The sequence below is a fragment of the Pogona vitticeps genome, chromosome 4 (genome assembly GCF_051106095.1).
Source record: "Pogona vitticeps strain Pit_001003342236 chromosome 4, PviZW2.1, whole genome shotgun sequence".
Lineage (NCBI taxonomy): Eukaryota > Metazoa > Chordata > Lepidosauria > Squamata > Agamidae > Pogona > Pogona vitticeps.
The window spans coordinates 68,627,501-68,645,745 of NC_135786.1; the positions used below are offsets into that span (position 1 = coordinate 68,627,501).

Sequence of the window (18,245 nt, forward strand, 5' to 3'; positions counted from 1 at the left end):
ATATTTATTCAGTTCATTGAACCAAATGACCTTCACAAATCAGAATATCTTAGAAAAACATGCATGCATTCTTTTTAACATATTTCTTTTATGCCTTTACGAGAGAACTCACTATTTTTAACACATTTTGCAAAGCCACTGTTGCTTTGTGACCCTCAAAGTGCTGCAATTATTATTTTTTAGGTTATATTCCCTACCTTTAACATGCAGCCCAATGAGAAAATTAGATTTCTGCAAAAAGCCCAAATCTCAACTGAATAGATTCACTGAGTTATAACAATATGAGACAAGGATAACTAGTATATATTATGGTACAATCAGTAAGGAGCTACTTTCAATATGAAAAGAATAAGCTTTGTTCCTTGAGCAGAAATGAAAATTTGATAGTATAAAATTAAATTAATATTTATAGTAGCCTGGACTAGCAAGGCAGCTCCATTAATGCCTTGTGTAGAAAAGAAGTTTTAAAATGTTAACATTTTAAATTGGCTCTTTATTCATTATTTAAAATATTTCTCCTTAAAAGGACTCAAGGTGGCTGACAACAATTAATTTCTGAAGTTGCTTAGTAATCTTTGAAGCTGCTTAACAGCAAGAGAACAGTGGCTAATAGGTGCATGCATGTTGGGAACTGTGGTGTATGATCTCATTTCACAGTATATTATGACACCCCCCCATCACAGTCCCTATTTCTGAAAAACCTTAGCTATAATTTATTGGAGGAGGAAAATAATGACTGAGAAGGCTTTGGGAAAAGGAATAAAGCCACTAATGGAAGTGGGATGTTTACCCCCAAAAGCTTGCAATTTGTGTCATTTTTCAGTGGTTCAAAAAAGGTATCACTCTACTCTTGCAATTTGTGTAATTCTGAACCTCATGGCCTTTTCCTAATTTTCTATGAATATTGTTGCTGACTTGTATTAATAGAATGCTGTAGAATTACACTTTCACCTAATAGCTCTGGGGCTGTAAAGTGACAGAATGAATTTTCTACTTAATTGCGTTTATAAGTCTTACTTCCTCTAAAATGTTCAAAATGGAGTATTGTGTAGACTCTTACCTCAGCACTATGGAGAGCCAAATGAACAGCTGATTTTCTGCCACTACTTTCAGAGCCCTGCTGGGACAGGAACAAAGCATGCATGTGGACAGCCCTGCACTTCTCCATCCTGTGTATTTGTCTCTTGCTGTATGCTCACCTCCACCTCTATGAGACCAATAAGAAGAAATCATGCATTCCAGCTCCAGATTAACAGGGATTTTTTTTGGACACTGCCAATTATGAGCTCTGCAATAATTCTACTGTACTGTACGTATCTCCCAGATATTTTTTTCTTCCTTTACAGAGCCACCTAAAAACTCATTGCCATGTTGCTCTTGTGGCAATGAATTAAGGAAAGGTCAATAGCAACTTTAAAAGGATTGTTTCCTCAGTATAATTAACATCCATGTTATTCTACCATTGTTATTCATGTCAGAGGTCCTTACATCCCTTACAGCACAAGCCTCAATGGAATATACCTATGTATCAAAGAGGTTAAATAGCCATTGGCTTTCTTATCAACCAACCAATCACGATTTCTGTATTTTGATGCCATGTATAAATATTTACCATCATATCTCCTTCTTGTATGTCTGAGGAAGTGCACTTGTCCACGAAAGCTCACATAAAAATATAACAGCTTTTAAGATGCCAACAGGTTTTTGTCTTTTTTTATTTGTTCTTTTCTAATTATTTTGTTTTTACCTAAAAATCTAGGAGAGTCCCTGGTGAACAAGGGAACTTTGGAGCCTGTATAATGGGATGGTCTGTTTGGCCTTGGGACTACTTTGGCCCCAAGTCTATTTTTGTCAGTCCTGTAATGCTGCGCCGCACCAAAAAAAAAATCAATTTAAAAAAGACAGTTTCTACTCATGGAAATCCCCATATGTTGTGACTTTGCAATAAAATAGGGGTGTTGAGCTCCTAAACCCAACCTGCAAAAATGAAACCAGAAATAACTTCTAACAATAGTACATTTCAAATTGTTGACGCTTTTGCTCATTTTAGGTCTGGTGGGTGCTGGGGTCAGAAAATTCCATTTTCCATAACAGATACAACCTGTTGCAGTCCCACCATAGAACACTGAAAAATGTTGCTTGTGGAGAAAGAAGATAACCTATCCAGTGCTTCTAAATCTTTAAAAACCATGAAACAAAGCAATAGCTGCCTATTCCAATATTATGTGGAATTGTACAATTTGCGCAAAAATTATTCTCACCTGGGAGAGAAATATCATCAATAATGCCAGGAAGTCCTGACAGCGATGCAGATAATGTTGCAGTTCCTATTTACATTATCACTACAATCAGAATGTTTTCATTATTTTTAAAAGGTATAGGGAAAGAGTCAGTCTTCCTATTTGCAAAAGGGTACCCTCTATGTTATTTAATATGCCAGAATTTCTGACTATCAGCATGCTTTTTAAATTGCAGCTTTCTTTAAAAGGTCAAGATAAAATTCCTACTTACAGATATAATTTCAAGTTGGCAAATCATACCTTAGTATGAGGAATTGATTTATTTATTTATATTTTTATATGCCACCTTTATCTTCAGAAGGGACCCAAGGCAGCTCATAACAATTAAAACTGTACAACAATTATTTAAAATACAATTCTAAATTAAACACTGAATTAAATTAAAAATTAAATTAAACATCAAGATTCAAAACAACTATATTTTAAAAAACATTTCAAAATATCTAAATTTCACAAACACAGTGTTCCTTAGATCCCCACTCATTGCTTAAAAACCTATTATCTAATGTTATTTCAACTCACTATTGTTGACATTGATATATTACTGAATATTCTCTGAGAATCACAGATGGAAAAGGATTCACCTTTCATAAGCTAAACTATAAAGTATTTAAACATTTTAAGTGCAACATTTCTTCCTTTCCTCCTCCTCCTTCTTCTCTTCCTTTTCACCAACAATTCAAACGGGGTTCTTTTCCATGATGTTGATGGTGCATTTTTTAAATTAGGAAAACAATTTGCATAAACCGTAAAAAAAAATCCAAAAAGAAGACCCAAAAAGAGGATGACAACAACAACAAAAGCAGGGAGTTGGATAGCTAACAACATTGCCATGTGAATGCTTTTTAAAAAGTGAGTGAATAAAACAGCAGTTTCAAGAGAAGGAGAATGGAACCATAGTGACAGAAGAGGAACTGAAATCTGTGTCCATACACAAGAAGGCACCCAACAATCATGTTCCCAGAAAACCCTGAGTAGGTCACAGAAATTGAAATAGTTTCAGATATAGACTACAAAGCAGGGATAGAAAATGTGTGGCCTTCTTGATGCTGTTTGACTGCAGCTCTTGTTAGCCTTCAACAATAGGTATTCTAGCTAGACCTGATGGGAGTTCGTCTTACAAACCCTGGTGGTCTAAAATGCCTACTTTACAAGGTTAAAAATACTGTAGATAAATCCTCTATCTGGAATCTTGCAATGATCTGGGAATTACCACATTGTTTCACATAGTAAATGATTCATGAGTTATTCGCACTTACCCAAATCTGAAGTTTTACCCTCTTATCGTTCCTGTAAACAGTTTTCACTTTGAAGTCAATTCCCACTGTACTGACAAAGGCTGGTGTGAAAGTGTCATCAGCGTATCTGAAGAGAAAGGAAGTCTTTCCCACACTGCTGTTGCCAATGATCAGGAGTTTGAACATATAATCGAAGTTCTGGTCCGAAGCATCCCTGTGTCCATATCTGGCATCTGTTACGGAAGCCATCTAAGAAGACAACACCAAATGTAAGCTTTAATTTATTCAGTACAATATATGTTATTTATGATGCCCATTTGAAATATGCATCCCCAGCCTTCAGGGCTATCAGGGTTGACACTAACCAACAGTGTCAACTCTGATAGCATTTAATGCTGAACTTATGGCTCCACCTGACAGCTATATGTATAGAGCTTCAGCTAGGGAAGTGCCTTCTTTTTCATACATGTAGGTATGCCCAACAAGGAGATCTGAACATGGAAACTTGCTTTGATATGTACATACTTTCATTGCAAAGAGTCATATGTGAATACAGTATATTAACTATTTCTGTCTAGATTTCCAAATAAAATGCTTGTGTACATTATTTTGTATGATGGCATCTAGATTTAGTCAGACTATAACAAATTAATTAAATTGGATCTAATTTGCTCTCATTAACTTGAGTGAACTTGATTTTTAATATTTTCCCTTTAAGTCTGGTTATTGTTGTTGTAATTTGACATGGCTGGTTGCAGGTAATTGACACAATGCTAAGATGTATCTCAATTTTTTTTGTCTGGTCACTCACCTAACTGCAAAGCTGAGATGTGACCTGGTGCTTGGTCTATTAGCCACAACTGATTATCACAAGTGATGTAAATCTTATGCAGAACCCATCAAATACCGGCCATAGACTAACCAATATTTGATTTCATGTGTTGGCAGAATTTGTGATGTATATGAAAATGAGGATGTTTTAGAAACACAGATAAATCTCTTCCATATGTGCTATTGTTTACTCTGCCCCTAGGATTAATTAAGACCAGCTAACACATTTAGAAGATTTTAAATCCTGCCTACATTAAGCACTAACATGAACTGAACAAACTGAATTTCACTACTAGAATTCAATATCCTTGGCTAACATTTTATAAAGCGGGGAATGTCCACTTTGTGCCAAGACTAGGCAAGCCCAACTGGCTTCCAGAGTGTCTAAGAGTGTCATCTTAACTAGCCAAAATGGATGAAGGTCAGCTGAACTGATGTTGAGACAGTTGAAGTTACACTGAATCCAAATCTTCCCAGCCTAGAGATGCTGTAAATTAGTGGATTATACAGTACATTTATACGGTGCATCTACAGAGCCTGTGTCCTTGAACTGGAGGTGGTTTGGGTACAGCACACCTTTGCATCTCCCTTGTTCCATTCCTTCTCTGTCCTTTATTTTGGCTCTTCTGCCAAGATCTTAGCCAGCAGTTCTGCTGACAGACCCCCTACAGGTAGATCTCCTTAAATCAGTCAGCAGAAGGGGATTCTGCTGGCATAAGAACATTTCTGCTATCGTAAGAGGCTTCTGCTTAATCCATACCATCTACACTTGACACATGCTTTAGTTAGAACTACTCTGTTTCTGTATTATTCAGCTGTATTGTGGAGCTTAGGAAACTGCTGCCAATACTGCGTCAATCCCGTGTGCACTAGAAATGATATTCATGAGTCTGTGTAAAGAGGAGGGTTGTCATATTTATCATTCTGGTGCCATACTTTTACTGTTTCATGGGAGGGAAAAAATCCAATAAAACAATATAAGTGGTCCTTCTTTTACAGCAATCCACGAGTCTATAAGAAGAAGGGATCCCAAATAAGATTTTGTTTGCTGGGATACTAAATAGCGAGGGTGGGATTTTCAAGTTGCCATGAATGTTACCAATACAAAAGAGGCTCTTAGGTAGGAGGTATCGAGACCTTGAATGATGCCCTTCTCCACTGGGTGAAATTGCACAGAGGACTGGTGCAGCTGAGATTGAGGGGAGGGGACAGCCAATCTCCTCACCTCCTCCCCCCTATGGAAAGCTGATGCTGTTACCTAGGTCATCATCTTGATGTTCCCACTTGATAGGTGGAGTGGCGTGTCTAATGACAGACTACCCAGATATTGCCCTGGAACCCTACAGCACACAGTCCTTGGAGAACAGGGCACAGAAGAGGGAGGTGTGGCAAGCCGTGGCTCACACTGCCATACTTTTATTTTGGCCATGCAGCTGCTGTTCTGCCCCAACCCCACCAGCATGGAGAGTGAATGTGTCTTCTTCATGCTGGGGATGTCAGGAGGCCACATTGTTCCCACCTTCTTAGTCAGAGGGTGGAAGAAGTGGTTTTCTTCACTGTTACTCTGCCCCTTCTGGGTGATCTGACTCGGCCCAGTGTAGGAGACTGGTCAGTGTCATGAATGCCACCAGCCACATGCAAAATTGGGAGGACATGCTAAGATAAAATTCCCTCTTCGTATCAAAGTCTCCCTGTCGCTACTCCAAGTCTAGGAAGAAACAGAACAAAGATCTTCTAGGTGTGCAGAAAAAAACAAGTGGAAATGTTTTTCCCCTGCCTGTAGATAAGAAAAAGTAAAAAAAAGAAAAGAAAAGAAAAGAAAAGAAAATTAAAAAAGCAAAATTGGTAGTCTACCAAGAGACTGGATAGGTGCCCTGAGGGGAAGAAAATTCCCAGAGCCTAAATGTAGTTAGAGGAAGATATAAAGAAGAAATGTTTTCCCCAAAAGGGGGTCTCTCTCTAGGTTTAGAAAACAGAACAGAACATTTGTTAGGTCTCTCAATCTGTATGTAGGGAAGAAAGATAAAGTGAAAAGATTTGCCTAGCTATATGAAAAATAAAAATAAAATAAAGGTTAGTGTTTTCCTTGCTTTTAAATGTAAAATAAAACAGAAAAGGTCTTCTTCCCACTGCAGGATTAACATAGGTTCCACTATTACCTCCCAGTCTCAGAGATATTTTAAAAGGTTTATAAAGTACAGCAAGGAATTTTAAATGTCTCTTTCCCTTCTTGACCCCTGATTGTAAGAATGCAGAGCACACAGTGTACAGCTTCATGCCTGTGCTGAGGGCATGAGGTGCAGAAAAAAAAACATTGTTTGCAGATGACTGCATTGGTAAATTTGCATCTGCCTTGGCAGGATGAAATTGTGGGTGTGCATTTGAAACTTTTAGAGCAGGGGTCCCCAAACCCTGGTCCGTGGCCTTGGAAAGACCAGGCCACCAGGGCAGATGAACAGTGAGCAGGAGGTAAGTGGCTAGCAAAGCTCTGCCTCCTGTCAGCGCTGCTGATCTAACAGCTCACCTCCTGCTCACTGCTCATCCATCCCAGCACAATACATGTAACGAGCCTGATTCAAAGCTATCCTCCAACAACCTACTGCATAACAAGTACCCTCCCCCCCCAAGTCCTTGGGAGAATGGTTTACAACTAAACTGGTCCCAGGTGTCAAAATGGTTGGGGACCACTGTGTTAGAGGACAACCACAGAAAATAGGAGTTTAGAATGGTAGAAGATGAGGAACTAGGAAGGAAGGAAGGAAGGAGCTGCTGTGCAGTGCTGCCTGGCTGGCTTGCTTGTCAAGGCTCCCTCTTTATAGCCAACTAAAGCTCCTCCACTTATCCTGACGTGGCTCAGCCCAGGGAGGAGTCAGATGTGGCGAAGGCTATGGAACCTTACTGGAACCATATCACTCCCAAACATTGTCATCTACTCAGATTAAGCAGTTTCTGCAGGGAGTCCAAAAAATCCACAAGGCTAAGCACTTAGAATACATGCCAGCTTTGCAAGGTAGCTACCACCACACCCACACAAAGACTGGAATCATGGTAGGTGGCCGTGGCAAGCCCAGGTTTTAGTACCATCAACCGTCTGAGCCAACAACCTAGACAATTAGTTGAAGAGGTTTTTATACTTTATTAAAAGAAGGAAAGGGGTAAAAAAGGACAAAAGGCAAATGTTCCAAAAAGTTACAAAAGGTTTCAAAACATATTTGATGCAAAATACAGATTCTGAGCCAAAGTTTAAGCCATAAAGAGATACACTGTAAAATAGCAAAGCTAATTTATCCACCTAATAGTAAAGGTTCCCCTTGTGTCATGTCTGACACTAGGGGGTGGTGCTCATCCCTGTTTTCAAGCCATAGAGCCAGCGTTTGTCTGTAGACAGTTTCCTTGGTCAAGACATGGAATGCCATTACCTTCCCACTGTGGTGGTACCTGTGACAAACCCAGACCTACTGGGATCTATCACACAGTTACTAAGCTGCCACCAACCATTCCCTATAATAAGTCACACAGACCAGGGATGGATTTTTAAACAACAAAAGAATAAGGTTTATTTTAAATACAAACAGGGTAAATAAAACAATCAGGTGAATAAAATAAAGTAACGTGGCTTATTCTCACACACACAAGCATACAGTTTGGTTCACCTAGAACCTTTAACTTAAAGCACAGACCCTGAACCCATCAGTTCTGGCTAACCCACAGACACCTGAACTTATCAGGTTGGTACTCTGACACACAGTAGTACCCTGTCAGACACCCAGACTCCCACAACAGCTTCTTCTTCCCCAGCTGCTGCTTCGTCCCAACCCAGTGTCTCACAGTCTGTCTCAGCATCTACCTTCACCACACAGGCATCACATATTTATACAGTACAGCCCCTCCTCCTGATGTCCCGCCTTCCACTCCCCATAGGATGGAACTTTCCCTCCAAACCCATGACAGACAGGTAACATCAGTGCTGTTATGTAACACCTCCCCTCTTTATAAGTTGTTTTGTAGGGGGAAAGCTAAGGTGCTTTTCACCAAAAAAACAACCTGTATAAAATACACAACAACATTTATACATACCATATTATACTTACTTACACTTACATTCTAAGTTAACCATAGCAATTAGGCATTTAAACATTTACCATATACAATACATCAATTTACCTTTATTCTTACAAACCAAATTCAGAAAAACCAGGTACAGTCAACCTTTTGTCATCATTATATACATATAGTCCATGTTCTTTCGCCGTCTTCAGTCTTCAGGTCTTCTTGATAAGGCGTCAGCAACACAGTTCACTGACCCTCTGACCACCTTCACTTCAAAGTCATAGTCCTGTAAGTTCAAAGCCCACCTCATAAGTTTGCTATTGTGGGTTTTCATCGTCTTTAACCATTGCAATGGTGAATGGTCAGTACACAGAATAAAATGTCTTCCCCAGATGTAAGGCTTGGCCTTCTGGATCGCGTAGACTATGGCCAAACACTCCTTCTCCACGGTTGCCAAATGTCTCTCACCTTTTTGAAGTTTCCTACTCAGGTAGGACACTGGATGCTGGTCACCATTCTCATCCTCCTGGCACAGAACTGCTCCTACCCCGCTGTTAGACGCATCGGTGTAGATGATGAACTCCCGGTCGAAGTCTGGAGCACGCAGGACAGGATAGTTGATTAACGCCTCCTTCAACCTCTGGAACGCCGCCTCACAGTCGCTGGTCCACGGGATGCGGTCATCAGCCTTCTTCCTCGTCAGATCGGTCAGCGGAGCCGCAATCTCGCTAAACCTCGGGATGACCTTTCTGTAGTAGCCCACCAACCCAAGAAATGATTTGACTTTTTTCTTGGTGTTGGGTCTAGGCCAATCACGAACAGCTTCTATTTTGGCCTCCAGGGGTTTTATCATTCCTCCCCCTACCATGTGACCCAAGTATTTTATTTCTGGGCTACCCAGCTGACACTTGCTGGCCTTTACTGTTAGCCCTGCTGCACTTAACCTCTGCAGCACTAACTCCAGGTGTATCAGGTGATCTTCCCAGGTATTACTGAAGATCCCTATGTCGTCAATGTAGGCCACTGTAAAGTCACTGAGCCCTGCCAAGGTCTGGTCCATCAGCCTTTGGAATGTGGCTGGTGCATTTCTGAGACCAAAGCTCAGGACTCGAAACTCATAGAGACCAAAAGGGCTGCAAAAGGCAGTCTTTTCTTGATCCCTGGGATCCATTCTTAATTGCCAATATCCCTTTACCAGGTCCAATGATGAGATGAACCGACAACCCCCTATGGTTTCAATCAGGTTGTCTAGCCTGGGCATTGGGTAGGCATCAGGAGTGGTTACACGGTTTAATTTCCTGTAGTCAACACAAAACCTAATGCTCCCATCAGGCTTGTCCACAAGGACTATCGGAGAGGACCAAGGGCTAGAAGAGGGGACGATTATGTTCTCCCTAAGCATCTCGTCCAGCTCCTTCCGCACCTTGTCCCTATAGGGTCCCGTTACTCGGTATGGGGATACTGCCTGCGGGGGTGCATCCCCTGTGTGGATCCGATGCATCACTCCCTTCACTATCCCCGGCTTGTTGGAAAACACCTGCTGATATTTACTAAGCAGCATTTTTAGTTCTTGCTGCTGGTCTTGGGTGAGTGCAGGACTGATCTTTACCTCCTCTGGGTTGTATTTTACTTCCCCTCTACCCTCCCAGAAGGGTAATTCAGCTTCCTCACTCTCAGCTGCTTTTATCGCGAATAAAACCCTCTGTTCCCCTCTGTAGTAGGGTTTTAGGGCATTCACATGAACCACCCTCCTTGCTTGGTTCTCCTCCTGCTCTATTAGGTAGTTCAGGTCTGACATCTTGGAAATGACCCTATATGGTCCTGCCCATTTGAGCTGCAGTTTATTCTCTCTGCAGGGCCTAAGCCAGAGCACTTCCTCCCCTGGGTCAAAGTGCCTCTCTCTAGCTTTGCGGTCATACCATGTTTTCTGTTTGACCTTCTGCGCTTGCAGGTTTTCTGCTGCCAGCTCTAGATTTCGCTTTAGGTCATTCATCAAGGTGTCTATGTAAGTCACAACGTCTTGTGGGTCATCCTGGGTGATCTGCTCCCAATTTTGTTTGATCAAATCAAGGGGCCCTTTCACCCGTCTCCCAAATAGAAGTTCAAATGGACTAAACCCGGTACTGGCTTGTGGCACTGATCGATAAGCAACCAAAAGGGATTGCAGCTTCTGGTCCCAATTGTTTGGATTCTCTGCCAAGAAAGCCCTAATCATGCGCATTAGAGTCTCATTGAACTTCTCAGTTACCCCATCACTTTCAGGATGATAGGCAGTGGCTTCCCTGAGCTTAATTCCACAGATTTGCCATAAGCGTTTCATGAGCTTTGACGTGAACGATGTGCCCAAATCTGTGATTATCTCTGAGGCAAATCCCATCCTGGACATGTACCCCACCAAAGCATCGGCCACTGTGTTAGTTTCGATGTTTGTCAAGGGTATGGCTTCAGGATACCTTGTGGCATGGTCCACAATTGTTAGAATGAACCTATTCCCCCTCTTTGTGGCCTTGGGCAAAGGTCCCACAATATCCACCCCTATGCATTTGAACGGAGTGTCAACCACAGGCAAAGGGCACAACTTTGCTTTGGTCCTGTCGCGGTTATTCCCCTGCCTTTGACACACATCACATTGTTTACAGAACTCCCTGATCTGCTTCCCTATGTCAGGCCAGTAGAAATTCTGTGTGATTCTCTGCTGTGTTTTGTTCACTCCTAAGTGTGCAGCAAACATGTCAGAGTGACCTCTCTGTAAGATCATGGGGCGATACTTTTCAGGTACCACCAGCTGACTTCTGATCCCATCTCCCCCTTTTGAGATATTTCTCAGGGTTTCTCTATATAAAATCCCCTTTTTCTCCAGAAATCTCACTGGGGTTTCAGGTGTTAGTTGGGCGTCAGTCACCTGTTCAAAACACTTTTGGAGAGTGGCGTCTGCCTTCTGCTCCTGTCCAAATCTGCTGTCTGTGGTTAAGGTTTCCACCACAGCTTCTGAACTCCCCTCTGCTTCCGTCTCTGGCTCATCATTACCCCCCTGAACTGTCCCTGTGGTGGCTTGTGAGCGTGTAATCACTAGCACCCGTTTCACATGTTCAGCCAGGTCATTTCCCACGAGCACGGCTGCTGGCAGAGTCGATGAAATTGCTAGGCGCCAAGCTCCCCTCCAGCCTTGAAAGTTGACAGGTACCTCAGCTACTGGCAGAGAGATTACCTGCCCCTCAATCCCTGCCACCTTCATGCTCTCATTTGGGATTATAAACTCCCTAGGGATGATATCTGGATGGCACAGGGTTACCTGGGAACAAGTGTCCCGCAGCCCCCTATACTGACGGTCAAGTATTCCTACGTCCACCCCTGCTGTCTCAAACAACTGAGAATCTGTTTTTATCAGCAAGCAGCGCTTTACCTCCACCAGAGGACCATTTTCCTCAGCCTGATCAGCATAGGTAGCTGTTCCAGACTGAGTAGCCATGGCAACAGGCTCCCTCTGTGACACTGAGCCTTGCTCTTGCTGGACACAGAACACAGCTTTTGGCTTGGTCCCACTAGAATTCTGAGGCACCATTCCTTTTAGCTGCTTCAATTTCTCACACTCTGAGATCAGATGACCCTTTCCCTGACAGAAATAGCATTTTCTGGTGTATTTTGATTCTCTCTCCTCTTGTTTGGGTTTTCCCTCCAAATTCTGAGGGCTTGGTTTCATGCCTGAGGGCTTCCCTTCACCATGGGCCCCTCCCCCTTGCTGGCTTTTCCCTGGTCCCTGAGAGTACTTGCTGTAGGTTTCTTTGGGTTTACCTACAGATTTCCCCTCACCCAAGGGCTTTCTTATTTGGGAGATAAAATCCGCGATCTCTGCGGCTGCTGCCACAGATTTCGGTTTCCTTTCCCTCACCTGGAATTTCAATTCCCCATGCAGGACTGAATAGAACTGTTCCAGGGCTATCAAGTCTTTAAGCTGTTCATAGGTCTCTGTTCCCTCCTGCGACAGCCATTTCTCAAGCAGCCTCACCAATTGGGCCCCCACTTGGGTAAAAGTCTGTTCTGGCTTCTTGGTGAGGGACCTGAACCTTTGTCTCAGCTGCTCTGCATTTATCCCATGTCTTGCGAACACCAGTTTTTTAAACTCTGCAAAATCTTTCATCCGTTCCTCAGGCATCTCGGCATAAACCTCAGCCAGGCTACCACTGATTAAAGAACGCATGATGGTCATCTTCTCAGTTTCCCTCACTGAGAAGTCCACAAACGCTCTTTCCACTAAGGAAAAGAACACCTCAGGACAATCTCCCTTGTGGTACACAGGGAATTTCTTCAGGTCAGCCTTAGACAGTTGGCCTCCCTCAGAATCCCTATTATTATTATTGTTCTGGTTCATCATTTCCAGTTTTCTTAATTCAAACGCCATTCTTTCTTTCTCCAGAGCAATTTTCTCTCTCTCTCTCTCTATTTCAAATTGCCGCTGTTTCTCTCTTTCCCTTTCCTCCATTTCCCTCACCCTCAGTTCATGCTGTTGGGCTAGGAGTAATTTTCTGAGTTCTGGGTCCTGCTCTCCTGTGCTGTCACCTTGCACTGAGCCAAATTCATCCTCAGAACCTTGGTCAATCTGGGGGTCTTTCACTTCACCCATGTCTGTTACTTGACTTCGAGTCAAGGGCATAATCCCCCCTCAGAACAGGCTGCTTTAAAAAGTCAAGCCTCAAAATAAAACGACCACTTTTTTCCTTCTTGCCTCAGAACCAGCTCTCCTAGAGATTGCTGCTGTTCTTCAGCACTAAATTTGCAACAGTATCGAGTCAGAGCCTACCCCCCTCTGCTGGGCCTCTCAGCTGGCAAGCTAGCTCACTGTTGCTACGCAGTTTTGCCTCAGCGTTTTCCCGCCAAAATCAGGCTGCCTCAGAGCACCTTAATCTAAGTCTCCCCAGTTGGCACGTTCTTCTACTAGTGCACCTCCCCGTGAGGTACACCTAGAAGATTACCTACGCGCCTCAGACTGTCCCTGACTAGACCCCCCTTGCTCTGGGCACACTTGCCAAGGCTTTGCTGGACCGCTGGACAACTGGACCAGTCGTATCCCACACGCTGGACACCAATCAATGTGACAAACCCAGACCTACCGGGATCTGTCACACAGTTACACTAAGCTGCCACCAACCATTCCCTATAATAAGTCACACAGACCAGGGATGGATTTTTAAACAACAAAAGAATAAGGTTTATTTTAAATACAAACAGGGTAAATAAAACAATCAGGTGAATAAAATAAAGTAACGTGGCTTATTCTCACACACACAAGCATACAGTTTGGTTCACCTAGAACCTTTAACTTAAAGCACAGACCCTGAACCCATCAGTTCTGGCTAACCCACAGACACCTGAACTTATCAGGTTGGTACTCTGACACACAGTAGTACCCTGTCAGACACCCAGACTCCCACAACAGCTTCTTCTTCCCCAGCTGCTGCTTCGTCCCAACCCAGTGTCTCACAGTCTGTCTCAGCATCTACCTTCACCACACAGGCATCACATATTTATACAGTACAGCCCCTCCTCCTGATGTCCCGCCTTCCACTCCCCATAGGATGGAACTTTCCCTCCAAACCCATGACAGACAGGTAACATCAGTGCTGTTATGTAATTTATCTACTTGCAGTTACATGCTTTCAAACTGCTAGGTTATCAGGAGCTGGGACAAGCGACGGGAGCTCACACCATCGCGTGGATTCGAACTGCTGATCTTTCGACCTTGCAGCCCAGAGGCTTGGTGGTTTAACCCACAGTGCCACCACATCCCTAGTCTACCTAATACTCACACCTTAATGCAGGATCAGTGTAGTTCTTAGGCATGCAAAGGGTACATCTTAGTGAGAATGATCCATTTAATCAGATTTCTGAATCCTTTGTTTGATTAGGCATTCTTTAGTCTTGAGAGACTAGGGCAAAGTGCTCTGAATAGAGGACTTGGAACAGCATCTAGTGTGGCTGAGAAGCCCAATATGACAATCCCTTCCACACTGAAGACAAATACAATGCTCAGATGTCAAGGTTTTCCATTTGTTGAGGTCCATTCCTAAGGCCTTCAGATCCCGGTTGCAGATATTGCAGCTATGGTCTCCCTCTGGGGCGCTTTCCCTGCACTAATTCTCCATACAGGAGATCTTTTGGAACCCGACCATCAACCATTCTCAAGACATGCCCAGGCCAACGTAGATGTCGCTGTTTCAGTAATGTATACATGCTAAAAATTCAAGCTCATTCTAGTATTTGGAACTTTGTCCTGCCAGGTGATACAAAAATGCATTGGAGACAACGCATATGGAATGTGTTCAGCTTCTTCTCCTGCCGTGCACAAAGGGTCCAGGACTCACTGCAGTACAGGAGTGTACTCAGGACACAGGCTCTATAGACCTGGATCTTGGTATATGCCATCAGCTTCTTATTAAGCCATACTCTCTTTGTGAGTCTAGAGAAAATGGTCGTTGCTTTGCTACCATGTTCTTTTTATACATTAAACAATCCATTCCAGAAGTATCTTAATCAACACCTTAAACCTCTTTCATGCTTACCAAAGCAAAAGCACTTTCTTCCCCTCTTCCTTTCACACAGCTGTAATCCTCCCTCAATTTTGTATGAATCCAGGGAAGGAAATGGAATGGATTTTTATGACAAGATATAAGTATATCCCTTTTGGTGCTGCTTTGATGTCACCTTAAGCAGAAAACCAATTGAAGATATAACTTCTCCTTTATTCCTGGCTGATATTGAGCCTTGCCTTCTCAGCTTCCCAGGCCCTTAAAATGAAGAGAAGGAATGGAACAAGGGAGGGATCTAAAGGGATTTCATGTTCCATGTTCCCCTACTTTCTCAATTTCTTCACATGCATGATGCCGGCCAGTCAAACTCCCTACTTCTTTACCTATTTCCAACACCAGTTAGCATTGTCTCTTGTACCCCAAAGGTTCCTCATTTGAGCAGACAGGGTCTTCTTCTTCCTTATGTGTGGTCTGAAGAATTTGTTGTTGTAGATGGCACCATGAGTGAAGCACTGGCAGCTATGCTAAGGCTGGTGAGAGAGGGCATTGGGCTGCAGCTGTCACTGCCAAGTGAGCATGCAACAGGCTTGCCATGATAATTAATTAGGAGGAGGAGGAGGAGGAGGAGGAGGAGGAGGAGGAGGAGGAAGAAGAAGAAGAAGAAGAAGAAGAAGAAGAAGAAGAAGAAGAAGAAGAAGAAGAAGAAGAAGAAGAAGAAGAAGAAGAAGAAGAAGAAGAAGAAGAAGAAGAAGAAGAAGAAGAAGAATGAGGTAATATAAACTAGTGCCACATTAAAAGGTCTGATTATTATTATTTTTCTTTTTTTATTTGTACTGTTGCCTGATGGTGTTGATATGATGATATGTGGTGGTGGTGATTACTGGATAATATTAGTGTCTTCATAGGTCTGATTATGATCAATTTTAGTTACTTGTGCACTGTTGCTTCCTTTTAGAGGAAATAAATTGAGAGTCTGTTGCCTCGTTCCAATTTTTCTGGAGTAGTTTTTATGAGCTCTTTAGAGATGTTTGATGAGTGCCACAAAGAACACAGGTGGTAGTGGTGGAAACACAGAAGAATCCCAAACATCCAGTCCCTTTTGCATTTCATGAAAGGCCCAGTGCATGAGAAACAATAAAATGAAAGATGTACTCGCCTACTGAAGAACTTGAAATGAATCAAACATGAATATCTGCACAATGTACATCCCTATTAAGTATGATAAAACTGACTTGTTGTAAAATAATTACTGTGACTGAGGAAAATCTCCCATTAAAAGCAGTACTACCAATTACCTATTCAATTTAATTATGGTGTTTAGTCTTGATTTGTTCTCTATATATTTCCCTCCTGGGAAATTCACTAGTTTTTGACAATATAGTGGTTTCTTATTTGCTTTATCAGTTCCAGTCAAAGTCCATATTGCAAAGTTTATTGCTTGTATATTTCACCCTTAGGAAAAAAATAGTGATTCTTGGCAATTTAATAATAAAAGCAACATTCTATTAGTGACAGGGAGTGGCTTATGAATATATCCCTGTCTTGAACCATGTGCACAAAAGTCTGATATAAATATTGGGGGTGGGGGAATAAAGCTCTAAGTGAATAAGTAATATAATTGCCTATTCATTGCTCTCACACATATTCATATAGATATACGTGTAACATTTCTTCCATCATTGATGTAGAAACACAAAACCTGAGTGGAGATAAACTCATAAAATGTTTATATATTACACCAGACAGTTAGTAACAAGGTACAATGATGCTTTCCATGTTCCCGCCTGCCTGCCTGCCTTTCTTTCAAGTTCATAATGATTTCCAGCTGAGGACAATATTAATTCAAATCATAGCCATTCAAAATAGTCAAGACTCTATATGATTTGGAACCTGTGGTTGAAATCCTGTTGCACAGTTACACAAAAGATATAACGTTTGGAAACAAAGTCATACATTTTGCCTAACTACACAATAAGATATCAGGTGATGTGTTGTAGTCAATAAAATTTAGAATAAGGAAGAAATTATTTTTTTAAAAAATTAAGTTCACACTTATGGAGAAAATCTGAAGAGTGTTTCATCAGAAGTGGGAAACTGAAAATTCCAGATTTGCAAAAAAACAAAACAAAAAACAACAAACCAGGGATGTTTATCTTTCAGTGTCTGTCCTACTACAATTCCCAAATGCTACACCCTTTGGGACATATGAAATTCCGAAGCAATTGTGGGGTCATGTTTCTGTTGTTTTTAATTTCAGACATGTGTCCTTTTTTTTTACACTTATAACTGGCTTCTGTTATTTAGAGAAATATCAATGCAAGAATGACTCTCTGTGCAAGCCAGGCAATATTGACTGTTGCTCATCACTAATGGCTACTAGCCAAAACAATCAGATATAGAATATTCATGTCTTTTGCCACTGCATCATGTCTTCCAACATCCCAGATTAATGTTATTGATCAGCAGTGTATCCATGCTGCATCCAGTGCATGACAGTATTCTAGCAGACCTGCTGAGACATTTCTGTCTGTTATTTCTCTCACGTCACACATGAAATAATCAACTTATAGGAAGCTCTGTTGTACAGGGTCAGATAATTTGTCCATCTAGCCTAGCATTGTTTACTGTTATTTACCACAGCTTTCCATGGTCTTAGGAAGCAACAGCTGTCTCAATAGCTCAGTGAGTTAGGTATCTGGCTGCCAGAAATTGGAAGTTCAATTCCTCATTATGTATCCTGGAAAAACCAGCCTGGGTGGCCTTGAGCAAGTTGAATAGTCCCAGGATGCCCCTGGAGGAAGGGAATGGCAATCTCCTTCTGAGTACTCTCTACTTAGAAAACCCTTCAAAAAGGTGCCATAGTCAGAATTTATTTGAAGAAACATGATTATTATTGGCTGGATACCTCAGCGGTTTAGGTACCTAGCTGCAGAGCTAGAGATGGGAGTATGATCCCCCACTGTGTCTCCTGGGAGTAGCACCAGCCTGGGAGGCCTTGGGAAAGCTGCACAGCCCCAGAAGGAAGGAATGGTAGATCACTTCTGAGTATTCTCTACCTGGAAAACCCCGAAAAAGAGTTGCCATAAGTCAGAATTGACTTGATGACACATGATAATCACTATTACGTAACAAGGTTTCTACTCAACTGTTACCTGGTCCTTCTAACTAAAGAAGTGAGCAACTGGACCTGGGAACCTCTGCTTGCAAAGCATTGAGCTATGGTGCAATGTCAGTACGTGACTGAGGTAAACAGGCACATCTTTCACATAATTATCAAGTCCACTATTATGGATTCTGTACGA

At 42.1% G+C, this 18,245-nt stretch overlaps 1 protein-coding gene across 1 annotated transcript in view; it reads right to left on the reverse strand.

Annotated features, from left to right (window-relative positions):
- RAB3B (RAB3B, member RAS oncogene family) overlaps positions 1 to 18,245 on the reverse strand; it is a 91,158-nt gene that overhangs the window by 68,729 nt on the left and 4,184 nt on the right. Inside the window, exon 2 of the mRNA XM_020788146.3 lies at positions 3,560 to 3,787. Coding sequence (XP_020643805.1) covers positions 3,560 to 3,787 — 228 coding nt within the window. The remainder of the gene's footprint in view (positions 1 to 3,559; positions 3,788 to 18,245) is intronic.